The sequence below is a fragment of the Panthera tigris genome, chromosome A1, assembly GCF_018350195.1.
Source record: "Panthera tigris isolate Pti1 chromosome A1, P.tigris_Pti1_mat1.1, whole genome shotgun sequence".
In the NCBI taxonomy this organism is placed as follows: Eukaryota; Metazoa; Chordata; class Mammalia; order Carnivora; family Felidae; genus Panthera; species Panthera tigris.
In genome coordinates this window covers 187,896,785-187,911,027 of record NC_056660.1, presented here as the reverse complement: position 1 = coordinate 187,911,027, position 14,243 = coordinate 187,896,785, and the positions used below count along the sequence as shown (strand labels likewise).

Sequence of the window (14,243 nt, the reverse complement as noted above, 5' to 3'; positions counted from 1 at the left end):
AAATGTTTTTGTAATACCATCTGTATCCATTCTTGTCATTGCTCAAAGATACTTCAGCGAGTCAAGGATAGGAAAATAAAGAGTTTTGTGAAGCAAATCAAGAATGGCTGGTAATTCTAAGTAGATACGGAATAACAGTCTGCATACTTCAGATATTCAGTCCAAGTATTTATAAAAAAGTTTCCACATAGAAAATGGAAGATTTTTTTTTAGATTCAGAAAAACTGGGTTCCCAATTCAGACTACCCTGTGTGACTTTTGTCATTATCATCTTTTCTGATTCTTACAAAGTAAACCTAATTAAGAACCTCCCTCATTAGTCTTCCAGAAAAATTAGCACAGCTTATGCTAATTACTCCTGCAAAATTTAATAAACTCGTTGAAATGGGAATAGTCTAATGAGGTTTTATTTATTGAACTAAGATAACTCCAAGGAAAAAGGTTAGGACACAAGGATATGCAATGTGGTAATAAAACTACAATTTATTCAATTTCTAAACACGAATTTTATTGCAAACCTTTTAAATTCAAATATGAGTTACTGTGCGAATATGTTAAATCAATCTCCACCTTAATTTAATAACAGCAAGTCAGTTTTTACTTTTTACTTTAACAATAATTACCACACATAGCCGTTTACCTCGATGATAATGAAATTTGCTGTTATTAGTTCCTGGTCATCAGTTATTAAACATAATGCATTTGACTTTTTCCATGTCTACACAGCCTGAATATCTGGATCATTGGGCACAGCCTGGTCTTTATAATTCTTAATCAAGCCACTTGGCATCGGGCAGGAATACAACCTAGCAGTCAACTTTACATGCATACCTTCTACATTTACAGAAATTGTCCTCTCAACTTTTCTGAAATGACTTGACAAATTTTCACAAATGTAGAAAGAATTTGGGTCATATTTTTCTTACTTGGTTGCATGCTATGATAAAAGAAGGAAGTAGAAACCCATTTTCTAAATCGATATGCAACTGCTGATTTTGTTAATTCCACTTTTCTGATGAAATATGCCAAGCTGATGTCCCCAAGTCACTAGCAGCGAATAATACAGCCAAAATTTAACACAGAAATAGCTTACCCTGCACCACTACCGTATGACCAGAAAACCTCTTCTATCTATCCTATAAATAGTTTTCCTGAATAACCACTGCTAAAAGTCTTTTGACTGATAAAAATAGCAGTGTTCTTCCAAAATCCGAAGGACAAGCAAAGGGAGCTAAAAATTATTGGTGCCCAAAAGGTGACTTCGTGTTAAAACTATGCTAAATCCTAACACAGTGATTGCCTGTATCTTCAGCTCTATAATTACACATTGTATGCATCTTGTAAAAACAGTTACCGTTGCTACTGAATGCAGGCGCCATAACCTATTTTTGCAAAATATGCAGGGATTCACATCCATAAATCTGAAAGCAAATCAAACCCTAAGCACGTAACGCAGATATTATGCAATCGGTAATATAGAATCAAATTGGAAACTATGAAATTCAAACACGGTTGCCGTCATTTTTTTTTCCTTTGCAGCAATATCATGGAATTGAAAAATCTTTTCTATTTTGCCCTTCCTTGTGTAAGTTCTTTTCTTGTTGTTATTTTCTTCTCTCGTTGTTAAAAATGAAAGTTTCGCCTATCAGCATAGACAGGACTGGAGCTTTAAAACCTTTGGCAGACTCAAGGACAAATAAATTCTGAAAACTCAGATGCAAATAAAAATAGCTAAATGGGGTTTTGCATATCAGCTGGCATCACTGCTTGAAAAGACAGTTCATGGGAGACAGTGGCAATCGCCAGCAAATAAACATATGTTGAGATTTCTGCAGATACACTGGGTTTCAGCCGTTTTTAAAATACTCCTCTCTTAAGGGACCAACGTTGGTTACACACTGTTTTCTACTTTGTCAAACCAAAAAGAAAAAAAAATGAAAAGGATAAATGTCATGAGCAATATCTCTAAAGCCACCAACAGTATAAAGTGCATACTTATTTTGCCTAAATTGTTTGAACTACCCCAGCCAAGAAAAGGTTTTAAGTACCCTACTGGGACAGATGCAAGGCGGCAACAATAGAAGCCACACTAATGCAATCCAGGTAACACAATCCTGTTTCAAAAACATGGGGCCGGGCTAATTACAGCGCTGCTGAGTCAAGTTTCTTATGCCATCGCAACCCGCAAGAACAGGTCAAAATCAAATGTTATTCAAACCACAGTCATATCAACCTTCTATATCAGAGTCACGGCTTAAAACCAAATGAAAAACTTAAAAGCTTAACCCATTCACAAGCAAAAAAAAAAAAAAAAAAATGTTTTCATTGCGGGTGGCAAGGTACGGTTCTTGCCATCATCTAAACCAAAAGGAACTGTGCGGCAGAACAAAATGCTTACAGTTTCCAAGTTTTGGGGAATATTTGGGCTGGTCCTTTGATCACAACACTTTCTTTTTAACAGAAGCATAAGAAAAACTTGCTCAAAATAACAAATGGTTTTTTGAAGAGATGTATTTAAATAAAACAAAACAGCATGAAGGTTATATTTATTTTTGACCTTTTTCATTTGAAGATTTATCTTCCACTGCAGGAGAAGGAATCACATGACTGGCATGTCTGCTCTCACAGATAAACATGCTACTCTAACACCACGGGCACCACGCGCAACTCACTGCATAGTGAACATTCACACGTGTTCGCTTTGAATCAAGTGTATTACTACTCAGTTATCAAGCAAAGGTGTATGCTTTGGGTGAATATTAGAGATATACTTAGTTAAGATGTCTAATTGAAATGTAAGCTTTAGAAAGCTACTTGGCAATCAAAATTGGGTTGAAGCTTGTGGAACCACATAAGTCAAAATCAATAAATCAATGTTTTGACATAAATTACGATGAAGCAGTTTTTCAGTTAACTGAAAAACAAGAAAGTAAGCCCCCAAAAGGTAAAGAATTGGAAACACAGATGGATAGGGTTGTTTGTTTTTAATCAGTATTTCCAAACCCAAAAAGGAACTTTTGGTCAGCTGTTCATTTCCTCAATGAGGGATCCATCAGTCTAATTTGCAAGACTCTTTTCCAGCTACTGGAGGATGCTAGCTAGCTCTTTTCCTCACTGACAACTGACAGTATCTATAAACCTTCCAGGCCATTTAACTCTCAATGAGTAATGCTATGTAACAAATGGTTTCTCATACATTGAAACATGGTTTCTCATGTTTCTATACAATGAATTTCAATAATTAAAATGTAAAATGAATATTTGGAATGCGACTTTGCATAATATGTGCACACACTGACTCCAAACTGCACCAAACAACTAAAACAAATTTATTGTTCTATAGTGATTTACTTGGTCATGTCAGATTAGTAATATGGATCTGTTGAAAAACACAATAATTAAGACAAGCAGGATAAATTAATCAACTTATAATACAGTATGAGCTACCATCAAATGCGGGAGATAACGGTAGAAAGTCTTGGTTCACAGATCTCTTTAAAACTGCTTTTATGCATAAATAAAACCTTAAAATGTAGATGGATTACGTCCAACAGAACTACTGTAGCTAAAAGTGATAATGATTCAAACATTTTTCAAATAAAAGTTAAATATTTATAAGCACCCAACCACATTTCATAAATCACAAACTATTATTATTTTATTTCTGAAGCTTCCTGGCACAGCATGAGGATTGAGCCACAGAAAGTCAGGAAAGAAAGAAATATTCCTTTAAGAGCATGAATCATACACAAAACCGAAGCAATCCAAGAAAACGGGCCTCCAAAGAACATTCCATATGGTTTTCCCAGGAATCGCAAGAGCTCGGCGCAGCTTAGTCATGACCAACAGGCAAATTTCGGCCACATGCATTCCTACCCCTTGCCCATGAGCGACACAAGGCAGGTGTTTCATTATAATGAGGAATAAGAATCCAGTGAAAGTAGAGTGGTCCCTACCTGTCAATTATCACTGGATCTGAGGGAGTCTCATTTCGGTTGCCACAGCTTTTCTTGTCACAACAGCGGCTATGGAGCAAAAACGAAAGGATTTAGTACAACCATTACAATGTAAAATCATCATTTAGGCAGACAGAAGGTTCAAATTGCTGGGTTGCAAATGCTAGAATTACCACAAAGCCATACCTGGCAATCAACGGATCCCTGGGACAGAAAATTCTATGTGGGTCACCTATGGGTTAATGGCCAGGCTTAACCTCTCCCTGAACAAAGAAGGAGGGAGGAAGAGGGACTCTGCTGGAGCCACGACTGACAGCCCTAAGATGGGGTCTCCCCATCACTGCCCGCAGTATTGAAGAGTTCACTGTGAAATGCATTATTATTACATCTACCCAATGAGAATATTCAGGGTTGTGGGTGGCTCAAACGTTCTTCCCTCAAGATCACACTAATTGTGTGGAACGCGTCAATAATGAGGTATGAGTGATTTCTCCCCCTCCAGTCATTTTGTATTAAATGGATTCCTTTTTCTTTTCCTTTCTCTTTCAGGAGAGACGTTTCCTTCAACCCCAGCCTGCCCAAAATCCTAAAGCTCTAACTGTTTGCTTTTGAACCATCTTCATGAGAATAAAAGTACAACATAGTAACGAAGACAAAGAAAAGGCAAGGTAAAAGAAAGTGGAGATCCACACGTTCTCTGGCTTCTGTGTCCTGTGCTGGCCACCATTTACGTTTTCTGGAAGCATTATGGACAGTTGATCCAAAGGCTACCACAGCCCTGACAATGGACACTCTTAATTAGGTTAGGAAAAAAGCAGCCATAGGCAAGAAAAGCACCCACTATCAAAATCCCACCCCAGCTGTGATGATAAGGCTGTCAGTTTTTGTAAAACTGGGATGCTTGTAAGGGGTGAAAAATTAAGGTTTTTGAAAATTACCCACAGTCAATGGAAAACTGTCCATCTGAGCCTTGTTCGCAAATAAAATATGTGTGCACTGGTCATTCCACACCCAGGGGCATACTATAAAAGCACATGTTTGATCAGTCAAGGAGGCAAGGAAGTTATCCAGGTGTTATACACTACCATGCACCACAAATAAAATATGCACTTTTCTCCCTTCTTACACAGACACAGATGCACGCACGGAAACACACAGACACACACACACACACACACACACACACACACACACACACACACACACTTTACTTAGTGAATCACAGAGCCTAAATTTAGAGAGCTGCTGGAGACAACCAAACATTGAACTTCATTTTCAGGACCCAGAAATATACTTTTGGATAGAGAGTCTTTCACCAAAGTTGGTTGGGTAGTCTTTCCTGGCTGTAACTCTATCTCTGAGAAAAGAATCAGCTTCCAAATTTGGTGTTAATTCTCTTTGTCTCTCATATCTTCAGAAAGTAATAGTAAGAACTGTATCTCCTTTGTCAAAGCCCCAGCTAAAAGTCACTCTGTCCACCTTATAGCCTTTCCTTTCCAGATTCAAAGGGAACTATTTCCCTTAGGCCTAAGTTCTGCTATGCCAGTACTATGGACATAGAAAGCCCAAATATCCCAATACCCAAGAAACAGATGAGAAAACAAGGGAATGAGAAGTACAGTGATTGGAATGCTTACCAAAAAGTAATAATAATTTAAAAACTAAACCCCATCATCCCTTAATTCTGATCCCCTACACCTTCATATCAAGGGCTTTCCAGAGGAGCATGTGGTTAAAAACACTGGCTCCAGAATCAGACAGAGCTACCTATGTGATCTTAAGCAAGGTACTCTCTCCCAGAGAGTCTTCGTTTTCTCATTTGTAAAATGGAACATCTGTGATCCCCATCTCAAGTGCCAAGGCACAGATTCAGGGCAATCAGGGTATAAAGCTGGGCTTTACAATGCCCTCCTAAGTGCTCAATGAAGGGTAATATCATTCTCACCTCCTGCTCCTTCCTTATCCAACCTCCTCTTTCTCCAAACCTGAGCAAAGTTTCTCTGTGCTCTGCAGAAGCAGCACGTCTCCAACCTATTCACAGAACCCACATCCCCTTTACTCAGGGAGAAAACCAGTAGGTGGGAAGGCCTATCTCTCCTCATCATTTTCCTTTTTTTCAAAACAGTAAGTGGGCAACGTCAAGTCCCAATGGCTGAACCTTCATGCCAGGCCTGTCTAGACTAAACATGCTCCAGGGACACATCTACCTTGTATGATGACAATTTCAAAGTAGAACCTACATGTCTTGCTTGGTTCTCTCTCTCCTCACTGCCATACCTCTTCTCCACATCGCTTTCATTTCTCACTTGGACTTCTGCAGTGGCCTCCCATCTAGCCTCACTGCCTCCACTCTTTACTGCCTAAAACAGCCAGAGTGATCTTTCAAAGTGTCAATGGGACTGTGTCACTTCACTGCCCAAGACCTTTTAATGGCTTCCCCCAGCACTTAGAATAGATCTATGGCATGACATGATGCCAGACCACCTCCCAACCTCCTGTCACTCTCCTCTGACTTGCCAAGCTCCAACTTCACTGGCCAATTTCAATCTCTCCAATATGCCTCACTCAGTCTGACCTCAGGTCCAGGCCTGGGCAGGTCTTCCCACCTGGTCTGTTCATCCTCCAACCCTCCCTAGTTAGCCAGTCTCTACTGCCTGTTGAGGCTCAGCCTCTACGCTCCTTCTCTGGAGAGGCTGGCCCTGACACCCTTCAGTTTTCTTCTGGTTCTTTCCTTTCAGGGCATTTAACACAATGCAAATAATATACTTATGTATAGATTTGTGTATTTTTTTTGTTACTATCTTTCTTCTTCCACCCCACTCCCCCACTAAGCCATATGCTTAATAAAGGAAGAAGCTGTCAATTTCATTTGCCTAATGAGTAGCTTAAGGCCTGAAATAGAAGGGAGAAGGTGAATATTGATTGATTGATTGATTGATTGATTGATCTAATGACTTCAAGAATGATGTAATGTACTGGGGGAAATACAATCCAAGAAAATAGGAAGGTGACAGATAGAGGAAGCCAAGCTGACCCTCAAAGCATGCACGGCAGATGGAAGGAAGACTGACTCCCATCCCACCCCATACACCAAACCACCTGCCCCCCAGCAAGAACCACACTAGGTCTGAGACTTGTCCTTTGACTGAAGCACTGTCTTTCTTCATCCCCTTAAAATAAAAACGCCCTTGAGCACAGCCAGATGAATTGAAGCATGGCATAAATGAGAACCATTTCTCTCTGCTGTGCCCCAAGGGACCTAGGGGGAAAGGCAGATGTGAAGAACAGAAGTGTACAGGGAAAGATGGAACAGGAATAAAAGGGGGCAATGAAGGAAAGAAGAGAAAACAAAATGAAGGGGCCAGAGGTCACTTAACACTTATTAAAAAAAACTTCATGCAAAGCATGAAGAATGTCCCCCAACAGGTTTCCTGTCTTTTGGGGGGGGTCATGTCACTGCACCACACAGTCGTCACTCCCAAAGTGGGCATCTTGGGTCCTGCTCTGTACCTGGGGTGGTGACAAAATAGTGTCCATGGGATGAGCTCCGCTTTAAAAATATACAGATATGCACATATATGTGTGTATACATATATATGTATGCATCTCTGTGTGTATATATACACACGTACATATGGAATTATGTGCAGGATTAAAAAGGATGAAGGTGGGTTTTTACACACTCTCAAGGAAAGAAGTCTAAATCAAATTGTGAATCGAGAAAGCCAAGTTGCTGAATAATATATATGGTATGGTCCTATTTCTAGGAGAAAAAATGAAGGGGTGAAAGGAGAAGGGGAGGGGAGGGGAAGAGTGAATGTGGCAAGGCCAGTTCACACCCTCGCTTCACTCAAATCTCTAGGCAAAGTCACTGCCTTAGAAACCCTTCCCTGGCTGACTGCTCCAGAGTGCTCCCTCATCCTGTCTCACTTTTCTCCCTAGCGCTCATCACGTTGTATTCCATATTTATTTGTCTGTTTCTTTACTGTCTGTCTTTCCATGAGGACAGGGGCTTAGACTGTTTTGTTCACCCCTATAACCCCAGCAACTAGAACAGAGCCCAGGGCACAGGAGGCCCTCAGGAAATATGTTTTGAATAAATGAAGAGAAACTTCAGAGAAGAAACCTATAGGGAGTAGGATAAGAAGCAGGAAGGGAGGGAGGGGATATATTTTGTTTCCACACTTCTGCAGTCTTCTATTTTGTATTGCAATATTACTTTCTATTAAAAAACCAGAAAACTCAACCATAGGTTGGGGAACGAAGGTCTTCCTTTAGACTAAGATGACATATATCCCCCTGCTGCTTCCTAGTTCTGAGCCCAGAGCCAAGCTGAGCAAAAACCAGTCCTTCTTCCCCACCACGGTCTTTCTGGCCCTTCTCTTTCATCTCTTGTCTAAACCTAGCTGCCCCCTCATTCCTTCTACCAAACTCAGAGAGATCAAGAAAGGGACGCACCGCCTCCACCCCACATAAGACAGGTATTAACCAAACAGGACAGGATAAAGGGAGAACAGATTCACTTGTGTTTAAGGCAGAAGAGCACTCAGGCTGAAACACCACACTACATGGAACAGCAGACGTGAAAGCACTTTAAGGGAAAAGTTACTGTGTTAATGACAGAAATCTCAGTGCAATTATGTCCTCATCACTGTGTGACAGATGGATCTTCATCCATTGAAAACAGTGTTTCTTAAGCTCTTACTGTGCCAACCACAGACCTGGCGTTTGACCCCTAAAGTGTGCATCCATCAGGGGACTTGAAGTTTCCTAATTAACTTTGTCACAGAGCAAGGAGCCTACTATTTCACATCCCTTCTCAACCTGCAACCCAAGTGGCAGGAGGGCAATGTGGTCTGTCACAGGAGTGGGTACCCAGCACCTGGTATCCTACAAACACTGTGGACTCAAAACAGCATCCCTTTCCCCAGCAGGATCGTGCATCTCTCAGACAATTTTGCACAGCCAGAGAAAATCAAACGCATGAGTCTCTTCCTTAGCAGACTAACACAGGTGGCATGTCTCTAGTGACCTGACACACAGCTTCATAAATCAGGGCAAGCAACATTTACATGTTTCCCAGTCATGGGACCTGCAGATCCTCATCTTAGGGACATGAAATCTCTTCCTAGAAGTAGAACTCCTTCGACTGGAGAAAAGCACCACCTCAATCTCTAAGCTTTACAACAGAAAATAAGATTTTCTTTCCTGTTTTGCCCAGGTGGCTACAGAATGAGATACATGAATTATATGAATAGTCTGATTAATACCGATAAGGGTAAGTTCACTCTTTCCCTTAGTTTACAAACATTGTCAAGCCTTCCCACTCTCTTAAAAAAAAATTCTCCTTTACTCTTGAGTTAGTTTCTTCACTGCCCACCTTTCTCCTTGCCAGGGTCGCCAACATTCCTTGCCACCTTAAATAAAATCTGGTTTCCAGGCCTCAGCACCTACTTGAATGTCTCCTCTCAAAGATCACCAATGGCTCTCTGGTGTTTTTCTTTCTTCAAGTCCATCAGGATCTCCCCAGCACTTATCCAAGATAGGGATCCATCTTGGGTGGGGAGGGAAACACCCTCCTTTTATTGCTATGGCCAGTATGCTCAAGGTTCTTTTTCCTAATTCTTGAATATACTCTCCCTCCTTGCTAAATATGACCACTCCCCAAGAATGTACCATGACCTCTACTCTTTCTATTCTCCCACTCTTTCCAATCCCATTAAGCCCATAACTTCAGCTCCCCCTTTGGGAAAAGACTTCCAAAGCTAGTTATCTTTTACCCTGACACTCTCCCAGCTCCAGGCTGCAGCCGACCCACCTGCAATCCTCTCCCCAGAGAAATCCTGCCAGACCACCAGCAAACGGACCCAGACACTTCTTCATATACCCTCTAAAACTCTTGTCCTATCTCACCCCCCCCCCATACCTACAGCTACTACTCACCTGCAGGTACATCCTCCCTTCTCAGAACAGCCACCATCTTTCGCTTCACCCCTCATCACAGACAACCCTGTCTACACTGCAGTGTGGCCTCCTGCTAATAGGTCGCATCTCCCAAGCTAACCTGTAAACCCTCTTATTGCAAGACCAGTCCTTTGGCCCTGCGTTCCACAGTGCTGTGCACATAGCAGGTGTTAAAAGAATGAATGAAAACATCCTTAACCACCAAACCTCAAATGAACAAAGTATGTTAATGTTATAGTAGGCAACACTCTTCAGTGTTCTTTTCTCATCTTTCACTCTGAACAACTATGTACCAGGTACATAGCTAGACGCTGCAGATAACAGGGTCACTGTTATTACTACTTCTGCTTCTACTAATATTACTGCTAATACCTCTGCTATTCCTGTGTCAGGCACCATGGTAAGTATTTACCGGGATTACAACATTTAATCCTAACAACCACCCTGGGAGAGAAGTAACAATTTCCCCCCATTTCACACATGGGACAACTAACAGAGAGGAAAGCTGAGTGACTTCTCTGTCTTCAAGGAGCTCTTAGCTCAGCAAAGGAGGACGGGTCCTGGGCACACGGTTACAATGTGCTGGGCACTATGAAGGAAAAGCATGGGATATAATAGGAATTCATAACAAGGGGACAAAACTCAGACCAAGGGCCAGAGATGCTTTCCTGAAGAAAACCGTGCTTAGGTAGAAATCCGAAGCACAAAATCAGAATAAGCCAGCAGAAGAGTAAGGAAGAACAGACTGTTTCAAGGGGCCAGGCTTGCCCTGGGACCTCATGGTCCCACAAGAGGTTGGGCACTGATAATGGAAAAAGAATGCTTTCCTAAACAGAACACCCATCCCCTGAAATCTTCCTGTGCACTGGAAGGAGAGAAAATCTGCCCTGGCCTGCCTGGGGCACTGGAAACTAGGACTCACCTACCAAGCACAGTTCCTATTTTCCATTTACATTTAAACACAGGATGTTGAGATGCACATATAATCAAATCCCTTATAGACTCCTGCTTTAAAAAATCCTGCAGGGGGCATATTTTTTAGAGAACTTAACCACTGAGTATTAGCAAAATATAATGATAATTGGTACGATAGATTCCAACTTACCAAAAATGCAGAAACTCTCCCAGAATACCACAAAAAGAATACTATGCCATCAAGTCTAAGAGGTTTTGTCTCAAAGACAGGCAATAATTATGATCTAATGGCAGTAAGTTCTTTAGCCAGATCATGCAATGGGGTTACCCTCTCAACAGAATAAAATATATATTTTTTTAATTTGCAACCACCTGAGACAAAACTCCCTGGTGTTTTTCTTTTTTTTTTTTCTTTTTTTTTTCTTTTTTCTTTGCCTGCAACAAAACAGAATCATCCAAGCCCTTTCTTGTCTATCTAAATTTTTGTGTCTTCTTTACCATAGCTCCAATGTACTATAAATATACAGCTTTTGTGACATAAATGCAAAGTTTTATTGTGCTGTTAGCCTTGATAGAAAGCACTGCAGAAAGTTGTTTAGAAATTAAATATCTAAAACAAGCTATTTTAAAATCCAGGGCCCTCACTATTTCATGTCTGCAATGAAGAAATTTCATCTTGGGGAGAGCAAGCTGTCTTTCACACCATATGGCTAATGGTGGTGCATAGCAATTAGCCAGGCTGATTAATGGTGAACAGACTCTAATTTTATGCTTATAATTGAGACTGCATTTGCACCCCTGGTGCAAATTCAGCACATCCCAACTTCCACTTACAACAGGCAAGAAATCAAGAGAAATAGGATGGTGTGGAAAGTGAGAATTTTTTTCCTAAAGCCCCCTAAAGAGCATCAGATTTGCAATTTAAAAGACTGTTAGCCACACAATAGATGACAGGTTTGTGTAATAGGGTCATGGCGGCCTGGTAAACAAACAGTACCCCTTACACATCTATAGGCAGCCAGGAAAACCGTAATCTGTAACATTAGCAGGATGACATTTTGAATATGGCTTTTCCCTCTTAGCCCTGCAGTACAAATATCATCATTTGCCTTCAGTGGCTTGAGAGTTTTATTTTTGCTATTTTTATGTTTCTGAAAAATAGAAAGAACATCAGCAGTAAAGCACGCCAACCAGCATAATAAAGTACTTTGGACCAATGAATTTTAAGAACAAGAAAAATATAAACTGCATTAATAGAGGGCAGGCTTATGTGTGAAAGGCATAATATATCTTTAAGTATTTTAAGAATAGAATTATTTCCAGCATAGTCCAAACATGTACAGATATGAGATGCAAATCCATGATATGTAGACATTAGTTGGCTTATTGTTGGAGATCCATCTTTCTGCCTGTCCCCTATTTGCTAGAATCACATGTAATAGAACATAGAAAATTCATTCTAATGACATGCTAATTGTGGGAAGCTAAAATAGAGATATGATCAGAAAAGTAGTAATACAAAGGAGATCACTTTTAATGCTTTTCAAAATGATTTTACTCATTTAATTCTGAAAAGTGTAACTCAGTTTTACAATTCTTGCTTACATATAGTATGACACTAATTTTTGCCTAATGATATCTTCTAAGAAATTGAAAAACCATATTTTTGGGTTTTGCTACTATTTTAAAGGTAGGGAAAAGCAACCTCTTCATGGAATAATTAACAAGTTTTACAAATCACTGAAGTGAACACTTGTGAAACTCCTGAGTAATTTAGAATAATCTATTCAAAGCATGCTTTTTGAAGAGAAAAAAAAAAGAAATTTTTATATCCACATAGAATTATAGATATAGAAGTTAATATTTGGGATTTCAGTAAGAAAACACACTGAGCCCCTTTTTATTTCATTTCCACCTGTAGAGTTTTAAGATAGCTTTCCCCACAAGTCCACGAGCAGCAAATAAAGCCCACCCTCCCGTGCTGAAGTGGCAGCTGAAGGTCGAAAGGGATTGGTCAGTAATAGTCAGGAGCCAAGCATGCTTTGTGCCAGACAGAGCCTGCATGGCTAACAAAGCAATTAGTAGCCTTTCTCTGATGCGTAGTGGCATCTTCATGCTTTATCCAATTACTCAGAATATATCAGGTGTTATTTTACGCTGGTGTTATTTTATGAAGAATAAAAATCCTATACCGCAAGTCTAAAGGCTGTTCTCTCATCTACTCTCTCAAGTGTGGAGGACTGGCTGAGGCCATGAAAGTGAATTTGGTCTCCTTGCTTATTTTCAAATGTAGCTTGTGCCTGATTACAGGCAAAATAAATACACTCGTTTGTGGGTGACACAAATTTTGATATCTTTCAGGTGTAAAAATGTGCCATCCTTCCAAAAGCTCACTACTACTGAGAAATATTAGCTACATTGTCAGAGTTATATACAGGGTAACTAAGAGGAACAGATCAGATGCAAGGGGTGAGGGGAACCCACACTAAGTTTAAGGAGGAATGATGCCTATGTACTGATGGTCATATTTTGAAGTGGGAGAATTAAAAGGGGGAACTATAACTTTTAAATCTTATCCAAACCAGAGGCTTCTGCTGACATCAATAGAACTCTTACTCATTTTACTAGCAACGCAGTTGAACACATATATTAACACTAAAAGGTTATATTGTATTTTATTTGATTGAGAGGAAGAAGGGGAGGGCATTGCTTTGTGCCCATTAACAGTGTGATATCAAAATGGAAATGTATGTCTTCCGGGATGAAGTCTAATAAATAATTGAGAACCACTGTGATGCCTGACACTTTACTACCAAACACTTGTGTATAATAGTTCTTTTTAGATCATCTAATAGAAGCAAGATAAATATACACCCAAAAATAGGCCTGTGCTCACCTAGATTTGAGATACAAATTCATCTTCTCCTTGCTAATTAAAGGGAGAGAACAAGGTATTTCTTACCTGCACATGATTTCGTGTGTGAGCAAGACTCGGCACATTTCTGGGTTCTTGTCTTGGCCTTCATACACTATGGCCTGTAAACAAAGGCACGAATTGAGCTAAAAATGGAACCAGGTAGCAAAGAACAAACTATCGCAATTGAGTACTTGATCATTTCACCATTGCTGGGGGCCAATTAGCTTTTGGGAGCCCAAGACTGTCTGTTTCAAGATACGTTGTTAAGGATCAACCCAAATCAAGTAGAGGACATATGTTCCTCTTTGTCCCGTCAACCACATTATTAAGACGCACACCTTTGGATCAGTGTGTGAGATGAACTTCTGTTGTCAAGACAACCACAATTCTCCTTTCAATTCAGAATAAAATAAATCTAATCAACGAGGAGGAAAAGCCTGGAAGGTTTAGCAGATTCGGATACTAGTGATTTAAAACATAGAAAAGCACGT

At 40.2% G+C, this 14,243-nt stretch overlaps 1 protein-coding gene across 6 annotated transcripts in view; it reads right to left on the bottom strand.

The window, feature by feature from the left end:
* The window catches only part of EBF1 (EBF transcription factor 1), a 389,138-nt gene that overhangs the window by 360,869 nt on the left and 14,026 nt on the right, over nucleotides 1–14,243 (bottom strand). For all 6 annotated transcript variants that reach the window (XM_042993469.1, XM_042993492.1, XM_042993480.1 and 3 more), the window contains exons 5-6: nucleotides 13,798–13,871; nucleotides 3,957–4,025 (exon numbers count right to left, since the gene is read on the bottom strand). In XM_042993469.1, coding sequence (XP_042849403.1) covers nucleotides 3,957–4,025; nucleotides 13,798–13,871 — 143 coding nt within the window. The remainder of the gene's footprint in view (nucleotides 1–3,956; nucleotides 4,026–13,797; nucleotides 13,872–14,243) is intronic.